Source organism: Stomoxys calcitrans, chromosome 5, assembly GCF_963082655.1.
Source record: "Stomoxys calcitrans chromosome 5, idStoCalc2.1, whole genome shotgun sequence".
In the NCBI taxonomy this organism is placed as follows: Eukaryota; Metazoa; Arthropoda; class Insecta; order Diptera; family Muscidae; genus Stomoxys; species Stomoxys calcitrans.
The window spans coordinates 103,710,038-103,736,789 of record NC_081556.1 but is presented as its reverse complement, the minus strand read 5'-3'; the positions used below and the strand labels follow the sequence as shown (position 1 = coordinate 103,736,789).

The 26,752-nt window shown below is 39.6% G+C and overlaps 2 protein-coding genes across 2 annotated transcripts in view; one reads left to right on the top strand and one right to left on the bottom strand.

Moving 5' to 3' along the window:
- Window positions 1–26,752, top strand: part of LOC106080790 (oxysterol-binding protein-related protein 9) — a 115,445-nt gene that overhangs the window by 8,224 nt on the left and 80,469 nt on the right. The window contains exons 2-4 of the mRNA XM_013242352.2: window positions 20,158–20,286; window positions 25,581–25,799; window positions 25,869–25,946. Of these exons, the coding sequence (XP_013097806.2) occupies window positions 20,158–20,286; window positions 25,581–25,799; window positions 25,869–25,946 (426 nt within the window). The remainder of the gene's footprint in view (window positions 1–20,157; window positions 20,287–25,580; window positions 25,800–25,868; window positions 25,947–26,752) is intronic.
- On the bottom strand, window positions 736–19,822 carry LOC106080791 (elongation of very long chain fatty acids protein F). Its single transcript, XM_013242353.2, has 5 exons — window positions 19,656–19,822; window positions 19,503–19,596; window positions 10,763–10,856; window positions 1,157–1,400; window positions 736–1,078 (listed from the first exon to the last, which is right to left on the bottom strand). Exons 1-5 carry the CDS (start codon window positions 19,681–19,683, stop codon window positions 777–779), a joined length of 762 nt encoding a protein of 253 aa, XP_013097807.2. The 5' UTR covers window positions 19,684–19,822; the 3' UTR covers window positions 736–776.

The window sequence follows — 26,752 nt, the reverse complement described above, 5'->3', positions numbered from 1 at the left end:
TGGTTTTCCCCTCCTAATGCTGGCAACATTTGTGAGGTACTATGCCATGTACAACTTCTCTCCAAAGTGGTGCCGCAGCCGTTCGGACCCTGCTACAAAAAGGAGGCCCCCTATCATTGAGCTTAAACTTGAATTGGACTGCACTCATTGATATGTGAGAAGTTTGCCCCTGTTCCTTAGTGGAATATTCATGGGCAAAATTTGCATTTTATGCTCTTCGGGAGATCTGATTCTCTTTCCCGCTTCCGTAGAAATGCTTGGAATGTCACTTCTATCCCTTTCAGCATCCTGCACTTTCCCCCGATTGCTCTGTCGGTACATACTCCTCTGTCTCCTTCGTCGTGCCCCAGCTTTGCAAAGCCATGGCTCGATTCGACTGCGATGACTGTTTCATTGACACTGTCGCTGTCAGAATCCGAAACACCACCTCTACTTAAAGGGTGAGGACGAACTGTACATCCCTCTGGTTTATCCGTCTCTTCCTCATTTATTAGTCTGACGACTATTTGTGTGCTTGAAGCATTACTCTCGACTACAGGTGCCAAGGCACCCACACTTATAGGAGGGGAGGACAACATGCGGCCTGCGGTCTGACGCCACCACTGCAGCTGTTGGATCTTTGGGGTCATTTTGAGCCTACTCTAGAAAGGCTTTAATTTTTTTTTGTAATAGGTAGTACCTATTCCGAGGTACGGATATTTCTCTTTGAGGAGCCAAATTAAAAAACATGCCAGCTCCTCTCAACGGCTACTTCTTGCCTTTAATAAATTATTTTATTAACTTTGTACTTTAGGCTTATAAGCTTTCTTATAGAAATCATAGAAGCCATAGAAAATTACTGCAATAACCAATGAAAAGTAGGACGTAAGCACCATGGGAACGCCACAGTATCGCCAAGTGATGCCGGCTTGTAATAAAATAAACATGAACTGCACCATCTGGACTATGGTAATGCTCTTTTTGAACCACAACAGACGTCTCATAAACACGGGACCGCAAACATTTGCCAGGAAATAATACGAATACATAACTATGTGCACTACACTGTTCAAGAGCAGGGGATATAAAGCTCCATTTCCTGTCAAGAGTTAATTGAATAAAAATAAAGTGATTAAGCGAATTGCCTCAAATGTAATAGTCAATCAATAGATCTTACCTCGATGATAATTGAGTACAATGTAGACAAGTGTCAAGACCGACGAGTGATGGAAAACATGTAAGGGAGTTACTTGTGTTTGTTTTTTCCTTAGTACAAAGCATATTGTATCAATCAGTTCCAAATTTTTTATCCAAAAAGCAAAGTACGTCACTTTATCGTATGCCATACGTTCAGGTGTATTCTGTGCATATACTGAGCATATCGAGAAATCGAAAATGTCCCATGATGTTAGTTGCAAAATCTGAAAATAATAAAACAAAAATGAAGAAATGGAAGTTGGTTATAACCATTGTTTAAGATTTATAATTTGGTAATGTTAAAATTTTAAGAAGAATGGTTGAAGTCATCTACGCTTGGTGCATAAGCTCGAAATTGCTTAAATCGTTTAAGTACTTAAAAATCCGTTTTCAATTTCTTGCAATAATATATACTAATCTCGTTAATCCATTGTTAGGTTAGGTTCGGTTGAAAAGAGGGTGGGAATATTAACCCTCCCCATGACACCATGACCACCCAAGACAGTATTCGACTTGTTATGCGCTCTAAATATTGGGTTGCCCAAAAAGTAATTGCGGATTTTTCATATAGTCGGCGTTGACAAATTTTTTCATAGCTTGTGACTCTGTAATTGCATTCTTTCTTCTGTCAGTTATCAGCTGTTACTTTTAGCTTGCTTCAGAAAAAAAGTGTAAAAAAAGTATATTTGATTAAAGTTCATTCTAAGTTTTATTAAAAATGCATTTACTTTCTTTTAAAAAATCCGCAATTACTTTTTGGGCAACCCAATGTTAAAAAGTAACCTCGAAAAATAATCTTCCCGCCTGCCCTACACATGCTGTCACTTGCCGCACCGATTTTCCATAAGTGAGCTCGCAGTCCTATGTGTCCTGTTATGATACCGAAAGTTTTACAGACCTCCTGCTTGCTTCCTTTTAGTAATAGCTTCGTCTTCTTACAATCCGTATCTCCCCATAGAATTTTCACTGTGCTACCGATCGTTTCACTGTTCCGCAGTGTTACATGCCTGTTTGTAGCCCGCGCTCTTAACTTCGAATGCGTCGACCCGAAAGGCTTCGGGTTAACCATGTTTGATGACGGCAATCCTCTAGCCTTGACTGCCAAGTCGTCTGCATTTTCATTCCTCTTTACTCCGCTATGACCCGGCACCCAAACAATGGGGATCGTGCCATGCTCAGAGAAGGCGTTAATCTTCTTGTTACAATCGAAGACTTTACCGTCCTGGTTGTTATTGCCCTTATGGCCTTCACTGCCAAATCGTCTGCATTTTCATTCCCCTTTACTCCGTTATGGCCCGGCACCCAAACGATGCGGATCGTGCCATGCTCAGAGAAGGGCACTCGAACACTCGAAGACTGTTCGTAACTTTACCGTCCTGGTTGTTATTGCCCTTATGGCCCGTTTACTGTCCGTAAAGATGTTCACACTCGACGTCCTCTCGTTAGCACCACACCACTTCACGCATTCCGTGATCGCCCGGATTTCTGCCTGCAGAACCGTATTATGGTCAGGCAGTCTAAAACAGATCTCAGTTCCTGGGTTCTCAATGTAGACCCCCAGGTCCACTCTCTTCTCTAGTTTTGATCCATCGGCACAACATGATCTTCCAGATGGCAATACTGGGGTTCCGTCAATCCAAGACTGTGTCGCTGGCAGCAGTTCCTTGCACTAGACCTCAAGTATCGTCTCAGGTATCCGAACGGAAACCTCTTCCACTCCTTCCTGGTTTCCTATCGCCTCGATTATATTGCGATGGTATGACCTGCTCCTATCCTCTATCCAATGTCCCATCGCCTTAAGTCCTATAACCGCAATGGCTACCTCACACCTAATCTGTCTATAGGTCGGATATCTAGAATTGTCTCCAGTGCCCTAGTGGGCGTGGTCCACATCGCTCCGTATATGCCAAAACAACATGTTCTCTGCACCTGTTGTATTATCCTAACATTGCACTTTTTCTCCATCGCATTCCACCAAACTACTGAGACGTAACTAAGTATTTGTCTAATCACGCTTCTAAATATGACACCTCCAATTAAGTTTTCTGTCCAAGATCACTCGTAAGTATTTGACCTCGTCAGATATCGAAATCGTTCAATTGACGAAACGTGGTGCATTTAATTGACCTTTGTCTTTCTCGTGAACGGTCTTTTTGGGTTAAAATTGAGATCCCTAGGTCTAGCCCAGTCGTATGCCATATGCAGGCCAGATGCAGACCCTTCTGGTTGGAATCCTTACCCTTAGAAGTAGTATAACATCGTCGTAGCAGACGGGTTCAAGTCCCTCCTCAATCAGCATCCGTAATAGGTGGATTTAGCCCCTGTCCATCTGTTTGTCGAAAGTACGCTAACTTTCGAAGGAGTAAAACTAGGCGCTAGAAATTTTGCACAAATACTTCCTATTGGGCCGGTCGGTTGGGATTTTAAATGGGCCATATCGGTCCATGTTTTGATAAATTGCCACATAAACCGCTATCGGATCTTGACTTCTTGATCCTCAATTTCGCATGAGGTGTTCTGTTTCGACTTCCAATAATTGTGGCAAGAATGGTGTAAATCGGTTCATAGCCTGATATAGCTGCCATATAATCCGATCTCGGATTTTGATATCTAGAGCCTCTAGAGAGAGCAAATCTTATCCGATTTGGTTGAAATTTCGCATGAAGTGATCTTCTCTGACTTCCAATAACTGTGCCAAGAATAGTCCAAATCGGTTCATAAACTAACATAGCTTCCATATAAACCGATCACGGATCTTGACTTCTTGAGCCTCTAAAGGGCACAATTCTTATACGACTTGGCTGAAATTGTATATGAGGTATTTTGTTTTGACATTTAATAACTGTACCAAGAATGGTCCAAATCGGTTCATAGCCTGATATAGCTGCCATATAAACCAATCTAGGATTTTGATTTCTTGAGACTCTAGAGGTCGCAATTCTTATGCGATTAGGCTGAAATTTCATATGAGGTTTTCTGTTGACTTCCAATAACTGTGTTAAGAATGTTCCAAATCGGTTCTTAACCTGATGTAGCTGCCATATAAACCGGTCTCAGAATTTGAATTCTTGAGCCTCTAAAGGGTGCAATCCTGAACCGATTTGGCTCAAATTTCGCATAAGGTGTTCTATTCTGACTTCCAATAATTGTACTAAAAATGGTATAAATCTTTTAATCGGTCTATAACCAGTTATATTTACCATACAAACCGAACTTGACTTGACTCGGAACTTGACTCTTTGAGACTCTAGAGGGCACAATTTTTATTCGATGTTTTGATATCCAACGACTGTGCCAAGTATGGTCAGAATCGGTCCATAACCTATATAGCTGCTATCTAAACCAATCTTCCGATTTCACTTCTTGAGACTCTAGATGGTGCAATTACCAGCCGATTTAGCTGAAATGAACCTAACGTTTTGCTATGGGTTCCAGCAACCTTGCCAAGTATAGTCCAAATAGGTTTACAACCTGATATAGATCCCATATAAACCGATAGCCCAATTTGACTTCTTGAGCCTAGGGAACGCAATTGGGGATTGATGACTTCAAATAGTCAGGATTGGTACGGTTCATCTTTATCTGTCAATGTATCTCCTATATATACGAAAAAGTCATTCAAGGAACGTGTCAAATGCGATCCATGAATGAGGGAGGGTATACAAGATTCGGACCGGCTTTTACTTGTTATACCCTCCACTATGGGATTGGTGTACTAGTTTCGTCATTCTGTTTGTAACACCCCGAAATATGCTTTTAATACCCCATAAAGTATATATATTCTGAGCCAAATCGGTCCATGTTTTGATATAGCCGCCATATAAATCGATCTTGGGTCTTGACTTCTTGAGCCTCTAGAGGGCGCAATTCTCGTCCGATTTGACTGAAATTTTTACGTGGTGTTTTGGTACCACTTTCAATAACTGTGATATGTATGGCTTATGCCATATAAACCGATCTCGGAACTTGACCTCTTGAGCCTCTAGAGGGCGCAATTCTTATTCGATTTGGCAGAAAGTTTGCATAAGTTGTTTTGTTTTGATATCTAACAACTGTTCCAAGTATGGTTCATCACCTGATATAGCTGCCATATAAACCGATTTTCACATTTGACTTCTTGAGACTGTAAAAAGCGCAATTACCAGCCTATTTAGCTGAAATTTTGCACGTAAAGTTTTGCTATGGGTTCCAGTAGTGCCAAATAACCTAACCTAGCTCCCATATAAACCGATAGCCCGATTTGACTTCTTGAGCCTTTAGGGGCGCAATTGATGATTTCTAATAGTCAAGAGAAGTACAGTTCATCTGCATATGTAGATGTATCTCCTATATATTCGAAAAAGTCATTCAAGAAAAGTGTCAAATGTGATCCATGAATGATGGAGGGTATATGAGATTTGGTCCGGTCGAACTTAACACGCTTTTACTTGTTTTTTTTTATTGGATTTACTTCCAGCAAGAATGACGAAATGAGTATACCCTTTAGCAGAACCGGGCCCGCTCCGCTGCGTCTTATTTCAATTCTTTATTTGATCCCTATATTGTAAATGATCGGTCCTATTCGAGGGTGCTTGGGTGTGGGATGACCCTTAAGACATTTCACCCCGAAGGTAGACATTAAATTCGTGCGCGCTACTCCCAAATATCTTTCATTTGAGCTCCATATTACCATGGTTGTCCAATTTATCCCGTTTGGAGGTTGTTTTGGGGGTAAAGCGGCCCCCAAATACTTCGTCCCGAAACAGGATATCAAGTCCGCTATCAATATCAATACCTTCCGTTTGAGCCACATATTACCATGATCGGTAAAAATGTCATATTCGGGGGGGTGTATTGCGGGAAGCGCGTCTCCCCAAATACCAAATACTTGTCCAGAAAAGTGGATATCAGATTCTTTTTCTGAGTTCCATATTGTCATGATTGGTTTTTAAATTCTGTTTGCGGGTTTTAGGAGTGAGGCGGTCTCCCAGGTACCCCACGATACGATGGATATGAAATTTTTGTTTTTGGATTACTATAAGAGTGCAAACAAAATTTCGCTTGAATTACATTACCCATCTCCTAGATCTGAAGTTTTTGAAAAGCATGGTAAGGGGAAGCTGATCCCCTTCAGATATCGAAAAATGATGCACCCCTTTTTTAACCATAGGTCCATTTCAGGAAAATCGGTTTGCGGAAATGGATCTGTGGTTAAAATGTAAATTTGCCCAAAAACATGCCATTTAGGATAGGGGAAAACTTCTCACATATCAATGAGTGCAGTCCGATTCAAGTTTCACCTCAATGATAAGGGTTAAAACCATCGGACCATGTACTATCTATGGAATTCTTTTTTCGCAAGGACGGTAAGTGGAATCGACTTCCAGCAGATGTCTTCCGCTACTTACGACATCCAGAAATTCAAAACAAATATCAATAAACACTCGTCCCTCTTTCCTCCCCTTCGATCCTTAACTATCCTCTTCAAAGCAATGCACTTCATATATAGGGGACATCCCCTCCCTGTTGGTTGATTGAGAAAAAAGCGAAATTTTGGAAAACAAACGAACCAACAAGAAAACACAAATTATTTTTTATATTAGCAAAATATGGGGACCCTCTTTCTTGGTTAAGGTTTTACATATGTAGAGGGCCCTAAAAAAATATTTGATTAGATCTATGCCAACGATCGAAACGTCATACATTGGTTGGTGTGTGATAAGAGTGGCTTTCCTTTTCCGTTACAAAAAAAAAAATTTCGATCATTTAGTTCGACTCAAAAGAGAAAATAAACTATGAGAAATCCTCTTCGCCCGGAAACATACAGCAGATGAAAGTATCTGCAGACCTCCACATCAGAAAGTCAGAAAGGACTAAGTGTATGTGAACTATGTAACGTTTCAGGCTTGAAAACTGGAAAAGTCGCCGTATAGAGATATGTTGCAAACATCTAAGCTTAGAAATCAAGGCATCTGGAGATACCGGCAATAGCCTAGGGATTAAAAAGACTAAAATTCGCCGCCAGGACTAAGAAGTCGCGACGTCAGGCAATATCGCTAGTTCTTCAGAGACATTTAGAGATATCGGCAATCTTCCAGTTAAAAAGATGGAAAAGTTAAAATATTTGGGTACCAAGACAATCCCTCCGGCGAGTAGATCGGGTGCCGTCTGTAGAGATGTCGCAATCCCCATATGTGGTACGAAATCGAAAAGTCGAAACGCTTGGAAATGCAAAATGTCAATTCTATAGAGCTTAGACTGATAACAAAGATGGAAAATGTTGGGATTCTGTCAGAGCCAAACACGACAAATGTCTTGGATGTTGGATGTGTTGCAAATATTGGGTTGCCCAAAAAGTAATTGCGGATTTTTTAAAAGAAAGTAAATGCATTTTTAATAAAACTTAGAATGAACTTTAATCAAATATATAATTGCCATTTTGTTCGATAACCTTTTGCCATCTTCCTGGCAAATTAAGTATTCCACGCTCATAGAACTTCTGGCCTTTATCTGGAAAAAACTGAACCAAGTGCGATTTTATAGCCTCATCATTGCTGAAAGTTTTACCATTTAAGGAGTTCTGCAAAGATCGAAATAATTGGTAGTCTGATGGTGCAAGGTCAGGGCTATATGGTGGATGCATCAAAAGTTCCCAGCCAAGCTCTCTCAGTTTTTGGCGAGTGACCAAAGATGTGTGCGGTCTAGCGTTGTCCTGGTGGAATATGACACCTTTACGATTGACCAATTCTGGTCGCTTCTCCTTGATGGCTGTATTCAATTTGTCCAATTGTTGACAGTAAACATCCGAATTAATCGTTTGGTTCCTTGGAAGCAGCTCAAAATATACCACACCCTTCCAATCCCACCAAACAGACAGCATAACCTTCTTTTGGTGGATATCAGCCTTTAAAGTGGTTTGAGCTGGTTCACCATGCTTGGACCATGATCGTTTTCGACTAACGTTGTTGTAAACAATCCATTTTTCATCTCTAGTTATGATTCGTTTTAAAAACGGATCGAATTCATTGCGTTTAAGGTGCATATCACAAGCGTTGATTCGGTTTGTTAAATGAATTTTTTTCAATACATGTGGTACCCAAATATCAAGCTTTTTCACCAGTCCAAGACTTTGTATGTGATAATGAACCGTTTATTTTGGTATATTTAACTTCTCTCCTATCTCACGCTCAGTTACATGACGATCCAATTCGATTAATGCTTTGATTTGGTCATCATCAACTTCATTTGGCCGACCTGAACGTGGCTCATCTTTAAGTGAAAAATCTCCAGAACGGAATTTGCGAAACCAATTTTGACACTGTCTTCCTTTTAAGGCTTTATCACCATACACATCTCGTAACTTTTTAGCAACCTGCTCCGCGTTTTTTCCTTTACGGAAATAATAAAGTAAAACATGACGAAAATGCTCCTTTGTGGGCTCCATATTAAAATTGACGCCAAACAAACAAATGTAAACAAAATTTCGCGCACTTTTTTTCTAAAGCAAGCTAAAAGTAACAGCTGATAACTGACAGAAGAAAGAATGCAATTACAAAGTCACAAGCCATTGAAAAAATTTGTCAACGCCGACTATATGAAAAATCCGCAATTATCTTTGGTTCAGGGACTAGAAAAATGGAGTCTAAAGGTGTCGACAGTTCAACATGAATTACAAAAAAGAATAATTTTTATACCCATCACCATAGGATAGGAATGGAAATATGGACCACATTTGACAGGAATGGGTAGGGGTCTACTAGAACCCACTGTGCCAAATTTCATCGAACTCGGGTAATAAATAGATCTGCTATGGCCCCAATACCCTTTATCGGGGGATCGGGCGGTCGGTCTATATGACGGCTATGTCCAAATATTGTCTGATCTGGACCACATTTGGGAGGAATAAGTTGGGGTCTACCAGAATACAATGTGCCAAAATCCATCGTATTCGAGTAATAAATGGATCTTTTATGGCCTCAATACCCTTTATCGGGAGATCGGGCGGTCGGTCTATAGGGCAGCTTTATCCAAATATAGGCTGCCTGAACCACACTGCACGGAATTGGATAGGGGTATACCAGAACTCACTGTGCCAAATTTCATCGAAATCGGATGAAAAATTACAAATTTATTGCCTCAAGAATTTAAGTCTGAAGAGCGGTCTATATAGCGGCTATATATAACTAAAGTCCAATTTTATAAGATCAGAAGATCAGGTTTATATACAGAGAATACGAAATTGTCAAAAATTGTTTGGAAAAATGTTTTTATACCCAAGATATTTGCAAACTTATAAATACCCAAATAAATACCCAGGAAAGGTATTTATTGGGTATTTACCCAATAAGAGCATTGGGTATTTACCCGGTAAAAACCCATCTCTATGTATCTGTCATATAGACCGATCTCTCGATTTAGGGTTTGAATCTTATCGAACTCTCATTTATTGCCTGATTTTGATGAAACTGAGAACAGGGATTTGGACTAGGCCTCCCGTCATCCGAACCTAATATGGTCTGGATCGGATCACATTTAGATATAGCTGTCATATAGACCAATCTGCTAACCAAGGTTCTTAAGTCCATAAAAAGAGCATTTATTATCCGATTTTGCTGAAAATTTTAAGAATGAGTTGTATTAAGACTCCCGACAACCGACCCGAACACGGTTAATATCGGGCCATATTTACATATAGCTGCCATATAAGCCGATCTGCCGAATAAGGGTCTTAAGACCATAAATGCCGCATTTATTATCTGAATTCGCTGAAATTTGAAGCGGTACGTTGTCTTCATCCTTTCGTCATCCGAATCAAATATAGTCCATATCGGACAACATTTAGATATATTGGGTTGCCCAAAAAGTAATTGCGGATTTTTTAAAAGAAAGTAAATGCATTTTTAATAAAACTTAGAATGAACTTTAATCAAATATACTTTTTTTTACAATTTTTTTCTAAAGCAAGCTAAAAGTAACAGCTGTTAACTGACAGAAGAAAGAATGCAATTACAGAGTCACAAGCTGTGAAAAAAATTGTCAACGCCGACTATATGAAAAATCCGCAATTACTTTTTGGGCAACCCAATAGCTTTCACAAAGACCGATCTGCCGATTAAGGGCCTTAAGCCTATAAAAAGCGTATTTCTTATCTGATTTTGCTGAAATTTTAAACAGGGAGTTCCCCCCGCCGTCGGGTTTAAATATGGTCCAGATTGGGCCATATTTAGGTATACCTGCCATGTAGACCGATCTGCGGATTAAGGAACATTTATTTCCCGATTTTGCTGAAATTTGAAGCAGTGAGTTATATTAGCTCCCTTAACATATTTTCCAAATACGGGCTTCCAATTTAGGGTCTTTATCACATGAAAACGGATTATTTGTCCACTTTCGTGGAAACTGTGAATTGTATGAGGCTTCTCAGTGCCTGAATCAAATATAAAGCAGATTAGCTATATTTTAATATAACTATGGATATAGTAGTGGAGTTATAATGAAATATAATGATAAACATATCTATGGTTGTGGGTATTCAAAGTTCGGTGTTTTTACTCCTATCTTTTATTTCAGTACTAATAAAAATTAAGATTTTTTCAAGATTACTTACCTTCAGCACAATGTATACGCAGGCTAAAACTTGCAAGGCATTATAAATCAATATAAATGTTTTTAATTTATAGGGTTCCCGGTTTTTCATAAATCTAAAAATAAAGAAAAAAAAATCAAAAAAGATTCTGCTATGAAAAATCACTAAATTAAGCTGTAACAATTACAGGGTGATGATATGGGGTGCGAAATTCCCAGTGAAGGCAATGATATAAAGTCAGTACAACAAACAAACCCCCAGCAGGGATTGAAATTCTATGGTCGATGACGAATGTTCCCCATATTTTGCGATATATTAGTGATTGGTGGACCGATTTATGCGAAATCTTGTTCGTATCCCAGTAGTAAAAAAAAAATATTACTATTAAGAGTTGGGGTCACGTCTTCAGAATCCTTCAAAACGGGCATATATACCTATACAGTACAATATGGCTCTAGAATGTTTAGCGGGTTTTTGGCAACATCAGATTTGTTCTCTACTCCTGAAAACCTTACATTTAGGTCCCATTAGGCCCCTGACATTTGGCTCCTTGTTATGCCCTCCACCATATTTCGTCATTCCGTTTATAACACCATGAAATATTCGTCCAAGACCACATCAAGTAAATATATTCTTGATTGTCATTTTAAGTCGATCTAGCCGTGTATGTCCATCCGCCTGCCGAAATCACGGTAACTTTCAAAGGAGTAGAGCTAGACGCCTGAAATTTTGCATAAATACTTCTTACTAGTTTAGGTCGGTTGGGTTTATAAATGGACCAAACGGTTCCATGTTTAGATAAAGCGGTCCTCCAATTATACTTCTTGAGGATCTAGGGAGCGCAATTCTTATCCGATTTGGCTGAAATTTTACACAATGACTTTTCCTATGTCCTCCAACAGAGGTATTGTTCGAATCAGTTGAAAATCAGATATAGCTCCCATGTAGACCGATCTCCCGAATTAATTTCTTAAGCCTCTAGAGGATGCAATTCTCCGATTCTCGATTTGACTGAGATTTTGCAAGATAACATCTCACGTGATCTCCAAATGTTATCTTCATTAAAGGCCGAATCTGTCTACAAACTGGTATAGCTCTCACATAAGCCGATCTTCTGATTTCCTCCCTGAGACTCTAGAGCAAATAATCCTTTCCCGATTTGGATACCGATTTGGCTGAAATTTCTCACGGTGACTTCTGACTTCTATGACCTCAAATACACTCTTATGTACTAGCCCTATGACGCTGAACGCCTGGATTCGAATCCTGGCGAGACTATCACAAAACTCGCAAAATTTGCGTTTACTAGGTATAGCACCAAAAATGCATGGAAATTTCTTGTTATGACTTCCCATTATCCTTTTTTAGTTTGCCAATAAAGAGAGACCCAGCAAAGAACTTGACCAATGCGATCCGCGATGGAGGGTTTATAAGATTCGGCCCAGCTGGACTCTACATGCTTTTACTTGTTTTTATATCAAACTAGCTGACCCGGGCCCACTCCGCTGCGCCTTCTTTTACTTTATATGCAACAAAAGTTTCCTTGGAATATTTATTTTGGACAATTAAAGAGCTTTTAGTGAAATATCATGCTACGAAAATAGTATATCGCTTGACTAACTGTTTAACAATATAAGTGTCTTTATCGGAATCTCATATGATCTTTATTGGTCTACGAATTTAAGTTTGGATGTAAGGTGTACTCCATGCTTTAAATACTTTATTTCAGCCCGATATTCTCATAATATCTGATTTAGGGGTGTTTTCGGGGGTGAGATGGTCCCTCAGACACTTGGCCCTGAAAAAATATTAGCATCGTGCTCTTCTTTAAATTACCATTTATTTAAACCCCATATTGTCATTGGCTTAAGAGGAGTTTACAGGATGAGGCGTCCCCCAAACACATGACTTCAAAATAGGTTATCAAATTCGTTTTCTAATCTCAAATACCTTTTATTTGAGCCACATATTGGCATGGTCGGAAAATTTTTTTCCTTTGGGGGTTTTTTGGGAAAGGGGTGATGCCCTAAAAACATGGTCCTACATTTGGATATCAAATTCGTATTCTACTCCCAAATACCGTTTGAGCCCCAAATTGCGATGGTCACTGAAAAATTGCTGTTTGTGGGGTATTTTGGGAAAGGGGTAGACCCCCAGAAAATTGGTCCCGAAAATGGGTAGCAATTCTTGCTCTACCCCCCAATTCCTTTCATTTAAGCTCCACATTGACATGATCGGTTGGTGTTGGCCTTGAAAATATATATCGGATTCGTGTTCCACTTTAAAAAAACCCTCTTATTTGAGCCTCATATTGCAATAGTCAGCAAATACTTCCTATTTGGGTGGTGTTGTGGGGGTGGGGTGGCCCCATAGACTCTTTTTCCCGAATATTGATATAAAATTCGTGCTTTATTCCCAAAGACCTTTCATTTGAGCCCCATATTGCTATGGTCGTAAATTTGTCCCCTTTGGGGGATGTTTTTGGTGAGAGACGGCCCCCAAACACTTGGTCCCATATTTGGATATCAGATTCGTATTCTATATTCAAATACCTTTTATTTAAGTCCCATATTCCCATGGTCAGTAAATAAGTCCTGTTTGGGGGGTGTTTTGGGAAAGGGGTGAACCCCCAGAAACGTGGTCTCACATTTGGATGCCAGATTCTTATTCTACTCGCAAATACCTTTCATTTGAGTCCCATATTGCCATGGTCGGTAAATATGTCCGATTGAGGGGTGTTTTGGGGTTGGGGTGGCCCCCCTAGCACTTGGTCCGACAATTGGATATCAGATCGTTTTCTTATCCTAAATACCTTTCATTTGAGTCCCATATTGTCGTGATTGGTCTAAATATATGTTTGGTAGGTTTTATGGTGGGGCAGCCCCCCTAGGTACCCCATCCGAAATTTGGATACCAAATTTTTATTTTTAGGGTACTATATAAGAGCACACAAAATTTCGTCTAAATCGCACCACCCATCTCCGAGATCTGGCGTTTCTGAAAATTAGGGTAAGGGGGAGGGTCCTTCAGATATCAAGAAATTTAGTACCCTATTTTCACAACGGGGTCATCTGTGAAAATTTCAAGAAAATCGGTTCAGCCGTTTCTGAGTCTGTAAGGAACATACAAACATATAAACAAACAAACAAACCTACAAACAAACACAAATTGATTTTTTATATAAGATAAGCTAGCCTGCTCTTTAATGGAATGTTCATGGGAAATTTAGCCTCGCTACACCCTGATGTGGCTTTATTAAAATAAATACTTCTCTAAATGTTATACAGGGGTTTTCCTGATAACTTTGAATTGATTAGTATAAGTGTGAACGCACTCTTATACTAATCATCGGACTTTCACTGTCTATTTATTCTGTAAACTCAACATTTTAATCATGGTAAAGTAAACGAATGAACAATGTCCGCAGATCATAAAAATTTACTGCCGAAATTCGTAGTCGGTGACCGCTACCTTAAGAGTATTACCTCCAATTTTGATGAAGCTTATTTTTGACTTTATGGATTCGTCAATAAGCAAACTATACTTTATTAGTCAGGTGAAAATCCACATGTGCTTCTTGATGCTGTTTGGTGCGATTTGCATGCCGGCGGCGTCATTGGGCCGTATTTCTTTGCTGCCCATCATCACTTTACCATGAATGGACAACGTCACAGCACCATTTCACTGATTATTTTTGACCTGTATTGGAATATATAGACCTGGTAGACAAGTGGTTTCAACGGGATGATTCCACAAGCTGCACAGCAAACGTTACAACTGATTTATTGAAGAGTAAGAAATGACCCAGTCAATTGTCCGCCTTGTTCGTGCGATTTGACGTCTCTAGGCTATTTTCTTCGGGGTTACGTCAAGTCAATGGTCTATGCCAATAAGCCGTCGACGTTGTAAGAGCTCAGAGCCGTGATTGAACGGGAAATAACAACCGTTTCGGCTTAAATGTATAACTGAGATATCAAGAATTGGGTCTAACGTAACGGATAAAAACATGCCGCCTATGGTCATATGAACAAAATCGAGTTCCATTCATAAATGTTTTGCTTGTACTTCAAGCCGATAACAAAGTTTTTGTATTATGTTATTGGATTTATTTGTCGATGTGATGGGTCCTTCCACGTTACTATGTTGTTCAAATACATGTCTTATAAATTTGGATGAATCATTTGTACTCTTTGTTTCCTATACTGTCTTTATCATTCTCCATGTTTCTTTGCGGGTTATTTTGGCGGTGAGGCGCCAACCCCGAACAGACATGTTCCCGAATTGGCAAGTACATTTTTTTACTCTTAACCTTTCAATTGCATTTCATATTACCCCGATCGGATTTCTTTTCTTTTTGGGGGCTTTTGAGCTGAGGGGTGGCCCCTCGACATTGCCAAATTTGTATTTCATATTCGTTTGATATTCTCAAATGCCATTAGAGGGATGCTTATGAGGAGAGGCGTGGGGGCAAATTAGAATATCAATTTCGTATTCTACTCCCTTTTACCTTTCATTTGAGTCCCATATCGCCCCAATACGGTTTATATGTCCGTTTGGGGCGGAACGCCCCCTGAAATATGATCCCATTTTTTATAAAGGGTGATTTTTTTGAGGTTAGGATTTTCATGCATTAGTATTTGACAGATCACGTGGGATTTCAGACATGGTGTCAAAGAGAAAGATGCTCAGTATGCTTTGACATTTCATCATGAATAGACTTACTAACGAGCAACGCTTGCAAATCATTGAATTTTATTACCAAAATCAGTGTTCGGTTCGAAATGTGTTCAAATTTTGACAAATTTTGTTCAGCGATGAGGCTCATTTCTGGTTGAATGGCTACGTAAATAAGCAAAATTGCCGCATTTGGAGTGAAGAGCAACCAGAAGCCGTTCAAGAACTGCCCATGCATCCTGAAAAATGCACTGTTTGGTGTGGTTTGTACGCTGGTGGAATCATTGGACCGTATTTTTTCAAAGATGCTGTTGGACGCAACGTTACGGTGAATGAACACATTTCGAACCGAACACTTATTTTGGTAATAAAATTCAATGATTTGCAAGCGTTGCTCGTTAGTAAGTCTATTCATGATGAAATGTCAAAGCATACTGAGCATCTTTCTCTTTGACACCATGTCTGAAATCCCACGTGATCTGTCAAATACTAATGCATGAAAATCCTAACCTCAAAAAAATCACCCTTTACATGTTTCGTATTCCACTCCTTGCATTTTAATCCTAAATTGTCCTCATTGGTCAACTTTTTATTTTGGGTGGTGTTTTTGGGGTAAGGGGAGAGACCGCCTTCCTCCAGATATCACTCCTTCCAGACCACCCTTTCGAGCCTATACGGAGCAAATAAACAAAGAAATTGTACTGATCAATCTATATATATGTTTGGGGGTTTTTTGGGTGGAGCATTCCCCCTACATACTTGGCCTAAATTTAACAAGTAGGCTAGGTTAGGTTTAAGTAGCAGTCTGCCATCAGACCAACTTAGACGTTTTCGTCTATTGTGATACCACAGGAACAGAAGAGGGATGATGCCTTCTAGTTCCTACCGTTGAACCATCCGGATCGATTTAAAAAGCCCAATAACTTGCGAATGTTAACATCCGCTAAATCTGACAGGTTCTCAAAGAAATGAGAACCTAAAGTAGAACTCTTTCTAACTGCTAGTGCGGGACACACACACAGAAGGTTCCTACAACTTCTGCAAAAGTCGCTGCTGGCAACCTTCAGTCTGTCATCATGTCTTCCGATTAGACAGTGACCTGTCATGACGTCTGTTCTAGCCCATGACAGCAAAGCAGTAGACCTCTTCAAGTCTAGATTAGGCCACATAGTTTGGAATGTTCACAGCCCCCTCTTTGTGATTTATCTATCATTCGTTGTCCTTCGAGCCTGGTCCTGAAAACTTAGCTTACATGTCGCTAGAGGCATACCCACAGAGTCCAGTATCCCTGGAATGTGTAGGGAAGTTCTAGTCTCACAAGCTCGTCCTCTTTACAATTCCCTGGGATATCTCTGTGGCCCGGCACCCAAAACAGGTGAATTTTGTTCAGCCATCTCGTTGAGAGATCTGCGACAGTCGAGGACGGTTTTTGTGTTCAGATATACGTTCTTCGGGGATGTAATGGCTGTCTGTCTGTCTGAGAAGTTATTTATCCCAATCATCGTAATGACATTATATCTTCGCCATTCCACCACTTCCTTTATTGCAAGGATCTCCGCTAGATACACACTGCAGTGATCGGGTAACATTTTCGTTATGACCAGTTTTAGATCTTTAGAGTACACTCCAAAGCCCAGCTGGTCGTTTAGTTTGGAACCATCTCTTTAGAATTCTATGTTACTCCTCCTAATGCTAGCGACATTTGTGAGGTACTGTACCATTTGGTATGGCAGCCATGTAAAAACTTCGCAACAAAGAGTTGGCGCACTGCGGCATGCCGTTCGGAATGGTTATAAAAAGAAGGCGCCTTATCAAACTTGAATCGGACAGCACTCATTGATATGTGGGAAGTTTGCCCCAGTTTCCTAATGGAATTTGCATGGTGCGCCAGCGTTGTCCATTCACGGTTACGTGACAATGGGCATCGTAACGAAGAAGTATGGCCCAATGACGCCGTCGGCATGCAAACCGCACCAAGCCGTTTTAAGGTGCTGATTCGTGTAGCACTTGTGGATTTTCGCCAATAACGTATATTTTGCTAATTAACAAACCCATAAAGCGTGTGTGATGTTCATCGTTATCTCTAGAAGCTTAGCTGGCAGCTACTGGGCGCGTCCATAGATTGCGGAGGGCTCCATTCGGATCAATTGTAATGGTATCGAGTGGAGAGGCTCATTGATAGACCAGCCGGCACCGGCTCTTGCTTAAATTCCAAGTGCCTATGAAGCTCGATATGACAGGGCGAGTTATAGGCGCCTTTAAATAACCAACGGCCATCATGTTCCCGCGGCGATTGGTCCTTTGAACCGGAACGAGCGAGCTTGGCGAGGATCACTACCTTCACATGCAAATTAAGCTACAACAACATATGCCTGTTTCTAGGGTGGGGTGGGCGCCTCCAGATTTTTGTCTCCCAATTATACCACCATCATTTAGTCATTGCATTTGCAACACATCGAAATATCAATTTTCGACCCTACAAAGTATATATATTTCGGATCTTTGTAAAATTCTAAAGATTTAACGATGTCCGTGTGTCTGTCCGTCCGTCTGTTGTAATCACTCTACAGTCTTAAAAATGGAGATATTGAGCTGAAATTTGACACAGATACAACTTTTTGATGCAGGCAGGTTAAGTTCTTGAACGGGCCAGATCGGACCATATTTGGATATAGCTGCTATATAGACCGATCTGCCGATTAAGGGTCTGAAGCCCATAAAAGCCGAAATTATTACCCGATTTCGCCAAAATTTTATACCGTGAGTTGTGTTAAGCCTTCTGACATCCGACTGAAATATGGTACAGATTGGACTATATATAGATATAGCTGCCATATGGACCGATCTTTCGATTTAAGGTCTTAAGCCCATAAAAGCCGCAATTATTTCCCGATTTCGCTAAAATTTGAGTCAGTGAGTTATTTTAAGCCTCCCGAAATCCGACTCAAATATGGTTTAGATCGGACTATATTTAGATATAGCTGCCATATAGACCGATCTCCCAATTTAGGGTCTTAAGCAAATAAAAGCCGCAATTTTTAACCGATTTCGCTGAAATTTTGAAATTCGATTTCAAATTTGAAACAGTGCGTTATTTTAAGCCTCCCGAAATCCGACTCAAATATGGTTCAGATCGGACTATATTTGGATATAGCTGTCATATAGCCCGATCTTCCAATTTTGGGTCTTAAGCCCATAAATGCCGCAATTATTACCCGATTTCTCTGAAATTTGATATAGTGAGTTGTTGTTTGCCTCCCGCCATCTATCCCAAATACCGTACAGATCGGACAATATTTGGATACAGCTGTCCTATATACCGATCAGCCGTTTTGGGGTCTTAAGCCCGTAAATTATTATATTTTGGGACATTAAGTCTAACGTAACTTACTGTCCAAAATATAATAATTAAGTCTTTTACGGGCCCCTCGATATTCTTATTAAATTTGTCTCAGATCGGTTCAGATTTTGGATATAGTTGTTATATAGATCGATTTCTCGATTTTTAGGCCTAAAAAAGGCGCATTGATTGCCCGATTTCCTTGAAGTTTGGGTCAGTGAATTGTGTTAGAGCCCTCGACATAATTGTCTTATTTGACCTAGATCGGTCCAGATTAGCATTTAGTCACCATATAGATTAATTTCTCGATTTAAGGTCTTGTGCCCATAAAAGTCGTATTTATTGTCCGATTCCGCCGAAATTTGATATAGCGAGTTGTGTTAGGCTCCTCGACATTCCTGTTCAATACGACCCGGATTATCGCTTTAAATTATTTTTTAATATAGGAACCGTCATTAAGACACTAAAACAGTTTTCAGGAATCTCACTCGTAAGAATTTTGAGAAAATTTTTTGTTTGATATTTTGAACTTTAAAAAATTGCCGGCTTTCGACAAGCCAATTTTTCCTTAAAACAGAACCTTATATGACGGTATTTTTTTTCACTCGTCCACTTAACACCAATCCAAATTTCATTAGGATACCTCTTTCAACTCAAGCTAGAATTTTTCTTAGACAACTCTTTTCTTGGGTATTTTTCTACCCATTCGGGTTAAACTACTTCATGTTGCTAATTTTTTTTACTTACGCTGGTCCAATTTTATAAACAAAAAGCAGATACACCGAAATTAAGCTTATTATGAATACTGGTGAACTCAAGCCGAAACGGTCTTCAGAATCGGCTGTAAAGTAATTAAAGGAAATTAGGAGGATTTTTTATGAATTATTTCACCACACTAACCGTCAAATTTATCCTGCATTTGATCCATTCTTCTTTAGTAGATTTTTATGGGAAACTTTTAAGGATCAAGCACGATTCATTAAAGAATGAACACCGCATCGACAGAGAGTTCACAGTGGTAGGTGCTACTTGGCTACCCGTTGAAAGGCAACTAAAGTTCTCCAATAAAAAGACATACAACGAACCGACTCAACAAAAATCTGGTTTCAACATTAATAAGCTGCAGCGTTGCATTGCAAAAGGTCACCCTAGACTAATGAATTAAATAATTATGGAAAAACAAACTTTGCCTACATGTAATGCCAATGAATTTTATTGTTGCCGTTTAGTTTTGTATTATTTTTGTTTGTAACACTGTAGCGAAAGGGGTCCCCTTTCTTTTGCCTACACCATTGGTAGGCATAATAAAAAGATTTTAATTAATGTATCCCTATTTGCATATTGCAAATTATAAAAAAAGTTTAATTTTTTGTTCTTTTATTCCCTTTTATTTACTTTGCAGTCGAAGGAGAAAATGATGAAAGGCGTGCGGCGTGGCTGTGTTAGACTGAAAGATGCCGTCATTGGCATTGACGATCAAGAGGATAACACATTTACCATTACCGTAGATCACAAGACTTTTCATTTTCAGGTAAGTGAAGAAAAAAATTTTAAAATCAGTAGTGATTTCAACCTACCCCAAAAAAATATACACAGTGGTGGACAAAATAATCCTAAGCACTCGTAGAAGGCCGTGAAGGATTTGAGGATGTATGGATGAGGTTTTTTTCTGTATCTGGTCCGCATCCCATTTTCTGCATTGGGAACGAAATGTGCGTTGTGGATTACAAGCTTAAACCATGTTTACACTTGGAGCAACGAGATTTCCCATACTCTTTCAGTGTGAGCAAATCTACTTTTTTGATGAGATTTGCAGCAAATTTCCTTCGAAATTCAAATGCATCACAGCGTTTGTATTGAATACCGATTATTACCGGTAGTTTTGGGCAGCACTTTTTTCCAACATCTGCTGAACACCATAAAAATGAAGATCACAATTAAAACGCTGTCAAAAACATTCTTGTTGATGTATGCAAATCTCTTCAATCGTAGTGTAAACGGGCTGTGGAGATTATCTCAAAGCAAGTGGACTGGGGCTCTAGTGGGGTATACTAATCTAGTCATTCCGTCTGTAACATCTCGAAATATTCGTCTAAGACCCCATAAAGTACACATATTCTTGATCGTCTCAACGTTCTGAATCGATCTGGCCATGTCCACGTTCGACCTTCCATCCGTTTGTCGAAATCACGATAGCGGTCGAACGCGTAAAGCTAGCCGCTCAAAATTTTGCACAGATACTTAAAACTGATGTAGGTCGTTGGGGATTGCATATGCGCCATATCGGTTCAGATTTAGATATAGCTCCCAAATAATCCGACCTCCCATATAAATGCATTACCCGAATTTCGCTTTTAAGGCTTTTGCTAACTCATTTATCAATCGATCTCATTAAAAATTTGCACAACGATTTACTCTATGGTTCCTACTCTATGTACAGATTTTCATCGAAATTCTACATATCAAATTTAAGCAAATTTTAAAATCGACGACTTAGCCCGTATATCCAATGTGGTGTAGGGTATCAAAAGGTCGGCTTCGCCCAACTTTAGTCCGTCTTTACTTGCTTTTTTATATGTTTTTCCAGTTAATTCAATTCCTTGTATTCCTAATAGTTGGCCGCAATATCTAATTTGATCGATGTGCTGTTTTAGTTACAATGCTTAATTGTAGTGAAGGTGGAAATCAGAGCTTAAGTGGCACACGACCGTGGTATAGTTTTACCAACAATTAAAGACTAACAAGGGGTAATTAGTGAAGAAACAATTTAAAATGTTAAACAAATTTTCTATGCAACACAAAATTTCACTTTCGTTACATGCACAGAAAAGTGAAAATCTGGAAAGTGAAACAAATAAAAAGGTATTAAGCTCGGCCGGGCCGAACTTTGAACACCCACCACCTCGGGTACATATGTAAATCACCTTGCGTCATATTCCGGTGAAAAAATGCATTATTTTTGCACCCATAGCAGCTATATCGAAATATGGTTCGATTTGAATTAAATTCGGCACGGACATTGAGTGGTCTAATAACTACAAGTCACTGTTCAATTTTGGTTCAACATTGGTCTATTTGGTAGCTATATCCAAATATAGACCGATCGAAAGTCTAACATAAGTCACTTTAAAATTTCTGCGAAACTGGATAATAAATACACTTTTTGTGAGGTCAAGACCATAAAACGAGAGTCGGTCTATATGGCAGCAATATCCAAATCTGGACCGATCTGAGCCATCTTCTAGAAGAATATTGAGGGTCTTACAAAACTCATTGTCCTAAATTTTAGCGAAATCGGATAAAAAAATGTGCCTTTTATGGTCCCAAAACCAAAAGCTTAAATCGAGAGGTCTATATGGCAGTTATATCCAAATCTGGGCCGATCTGGGCCTAACACAACTCGCTATACCAAAGTTCTACGAAATCGAACATGTCCACTAATGACGCTGAACGCCAGAGTTCGAATCCTTCCAGGAACATCAGAAAATTTTTCAGCGGTGGTTATCCCTTCCTAATGCTGGCGACATTTGTGATATACTTTGCAGAGCGCACCTCTTTGGGGAGAAGTTATTACTCTCCTCAAAGAGGTGCGCTTTGCGGCACGCTGTTCGGACTCGGCTATAAAAAGAAGGTCCCTTATCATTGAGCTTAAAATTGAATCGGACAGCACTCATTGATTTGCGAGAGTTTTGTCCCAGTTTCTTAATAGAATGTTCATGGGCAAATTTGCTTTTGCAAAAGCTATATTCAAATCTGGACCGATCTGGGCCAAATTTGAAAAAAAAAAATGTCGAAGGGCCTACACAATTCACTGTCCCACATTTCAACGAAATAGGGCAAAAAATGCGACTTTTATGGACCCAACAGACAGATAGACGGACGGACATGGCGAGATCGTCTAAGATTTTTACGACGATCAAGAATATATATACTTTATAGGGTCGGAAATGGATATTTGGATGTGTTGCAAATGGAATGACTAAATGAATAAACTCCCATCCTTCGGTGGTGGGTATAAAAAGGCGAGCTGAAAGTGGAGCTGAAAGTGGATCAGAAAAAACCTGGATGGAATTCTATAACTCCATGGAATATACTATACTTAGGCTACGAAAGATCCTATACACCTATTACGGTAGAATACATTCAAAAGTCAAAGAACGAATGGACAATGTACAAGGAGGAATCACGAGAACTACTCGCAGATAAAGATTTCACGGGAAACTTTCCAACACACAATGTGGGGCTGGAATAGATTGTCACTGATAGGGGTTTCATAGGGATTGCGGCGAAAATTATGTTTGGGTCTAGAATTCTTTGGGCAATCAAAAGTTACGAATCCTTTAAATCGCCAGGACCTGATATGGTTTCACGGTTTAAACTACAAGCTGTGTATTTGCCCGAAATGGGTATTTTTCGGGATTTATGTAATACAAATCGTGCAGATTTTATTTTTGTTTTTTCAAGGATACTTTTATCAAATACAAAACCCTTATTATTAAGTTATCTCTATTCTGTATTTTCCTTTGAGCACTATCTTACATAAAAGAAAAATGAAAATCGGACCACAAATAAAGATTTGGCAGCCCGAACAGTTTTTCGGAGTGCTGAGGTGACCAACGTTTGGCCCTGCCAAGTAGCGCCTAGACACCTGGAGCCTTGAAATTTTGCACATGATCTTGATAACACACCAGCTCTAACTATTTCAAAGAGTTATCTATTTCCTTCCTCAAATGGCATATTTTTTTACTAGTTTTTTTCGATTTTATCCCACTGCGCGACGTGGCTATCGCGGTAATTTACCTAAAAACAAAAATTTTGTATCCAAATTTTTGTGGGGTATCTAAGGGGACTGCCTCTCTCCAAAGCCCGCCAAAGGAATATGTAGACTAATTAGAAAGTAGAAAGGAATTTGAGAGTAGAAAAAGGGCCAAGTGTTTGGATGCCGCCCGACCCCAAATACCCTCTCAAACCTGATAGAGTTACCGTCCATGGCAATATAGCACTCAAATGAAATTTATTTGTGAGTAGAACACGAATTTGATCTCCACATTTGGAGATACGAGTATAATCATTGTTTAAAGTGCCGTGTCACTCCCAAGAGATCCCCATGGGAATATGGTGCTCAAATAGTAGTTTTTAGGAATGCAGTACATCTTACATCCATCCAAACTTAAAAGTTCCCGAAAATCCCCCCAAAAAATTGAAGGAAATGAAGAACAACGATGATCGAGAGACCGGTTTATATGGGAGCTATATTAGGTTATAGACAGACTTGGACCGTAATTGGCACAGTTGTTGGAAGTTCTAACAAAACACCGCATGCTAAATTCCATCCAATTCAGACAAAAACTGCGGCTTGTAAGGGCTCAAGAAGTCAAATCCGCACAGTTGTTGGAAGTCATAACGGAACATCCCATGAAAAATTTCAACCAAATCGGACAAAAATTGCGGCTTCTAGTCAAGAAGTCAACTTGGCACAGTTGTTGGAAGTCATAACTGGTTATAAACCGATTTGGACCGTACTAAGCACAGTTGTTGGAAATCATAATAGAACACCAAATGCAAAATCCAATTCGGACAAAAATTGCGGCTTCCAGGGGCTCAAGAAGCCAAATCGGGAGATCGGTTTTTATGGGAGCTATATCTGGTTATAGAACTATATGGACCGTACTAAGCTCAGTTTTTGGAAGTCATAATAGAACACTACGTGCAGAATTTTAGCCTAATCGGAAAAAAATTGCGGCTTCTACGGGTTCAAGAAGTCAAATTGGGAGATCGGTTTATATGGGAGCTATATCAGGTTATAGACCGCTTTGGACCGTACTTGGCACAGTTGTTGGAAGTCATAACAGAATACTATGTGCAAAATTTCATCCAATTCGGACAAAAATTTCGGCTTGTAAGGGCTCAAGAAGTCAAATCGGGAGATCGGTTTATATGGGAGCTATATCAAGTTATTGACCGATTTGGACCGTACTTGGTACAGTTGTTGGAAGTCATAACGGAATATCACATGAACAATTTCAGCCAAATCGGACAAAAATTGCTGCTTCCAGCTTGGACCGTACTAAGCACAGTTGTTGGAAATCATAATAAAATGTCATCCAAATCGGAGAAAACTTGAGGCTTCCAGGGGCTCAAGAAGTCATATCGGGAGATCGGTTTATATGGGAGCTATTTCAGGTTATAGACCTATTTGGACCGTACTACGCACAGTTGTTGGAAGTTATAGCAGATCAATACGTGCAAAAATTCAGCCAAATTGGACTAAAATTGCGGCTTCCAGGGGTTCAAGAAGTCAAATCGGGAGATCGGTTTATATGGGAGCTATATCTAAATCTTAACTGATATGGCTCATTTGCAATCCCCAACGACCTACATCAATATTAAGTATCTGGGGAAAATTTCAAGCGGCTAACTTTGCGCGTTCGATCGGTTTATACGGGAGCTATATCTAAATCTTAACCGATATGGCCCATTTGCAATCCCCAATGACATACATCAATATTAAGAATCTGGGCAAAATTATAAGCGGTTAGCTTTACCGCTATCGTGATTTCGACAGACGTCCGACGGACGGACATGGCGAGATCGACTCAGGATGTCGATGCGATCAAGAATATATATACTTTAGGGGTCTTAGACGATTTTTTCGAGGTGTTACAAACGGAATGACTATATTAGTATACCTCCATCCTAAGGCGGTGGGTATAAAAAGGGCTACTAGTCAGCCTAATTTTAAAATTCTACTAAAACTTTTTTTTTTTAATTATCGATTGTTTGATCCCTTTTTATTTAATTTTTTATTCCTCTCCCCCACCCCAGGCCCAACACAGTGAGGAGCGTGAAAAATGGGTGCGACGTTTGGAGGACACCATTCAACGTCATGCGAATCGCAGTCGTATGTGGGAAAATCAAAGCGCCTTCTACCTCGGTGGCTATAACAAAGATTTGACAAGTAGGCGAGCAAACTATTTGGAAATATTTGGTCGTCGCGTATCCGAAGCGGATGCATATTTGCAACTTATGATAGAACAAACAAACGTAAGTGTTAATGTATTTCGGTCTAGAATGAAAATTTTAATTTGCCGATCTTGTATTATATATTTTCAGACAATCGAAAGACGTATCAACGATATAGCTGATCCTGATGAAAAGACCAAATGCAAAGTATTACAGGATAATGCGAGTGTAAGTAAAGAATGAAAACAAATAGGTGTGAAACTTTTTTGCAATTTAATTTCTTCAGAAAATGTATCAGAAAGTCTACAGAAATAAAACTTCAGCCCCATGAAGTATTTAAGGGGTGATTTTTTAAGAGTTTCAAAAAAACACATAAAATTTACAAAAATGCATTAAATATTTATTTGATTTGATAGTACGGTCCATATAATTTAATGTTCGAAGATTATTTCATGCAAATGTTGACCGTGACTGCGCCTCAAATAGTCCATCCGCTTAGTTCAATTTTGGCTACTCTTTCCAACATTTCGGCCGGAAATAAATGCTTCAATGTTGTCTTTCAATGCGTCAATAGAAGCGGGCTTGTCTGTGTAGACATGAGCTTTAAAATAGCCCCACTAACAAAAATCTAAGGCCGTTAAATCACACGATCTAGGCGTCCAATTGACCGGTCCCGAACGTGAAATAAAATGTTGGCCGAACTCGCCTCTCAATAAGACCATTGTTACGCCTGCTGTGTTGTTGAAGCCACATGTCATGCAAGTCAAGCTCTTGCATTTTGGGCAAAAAAGTTGAATATCATCTCAAGGTAGCGCTCACCATTCACAGCAACGCTCCGATTCGCTTCATCTTTAAAGAAGTACGGTCCAATGATGCCACCAGCCCATAAACCGCACTTTAACTTTTTCTGGATGCATTGGTAGCTCTTGCAATGCTTCTGGCTGGCTTCTTCACTTCAAAATCGACTATTCTTTTTATTATCGTACCCATTGAGCCAAAAATGAGCTTCGTCGTAAAATGGAAGAAGCGCGCGA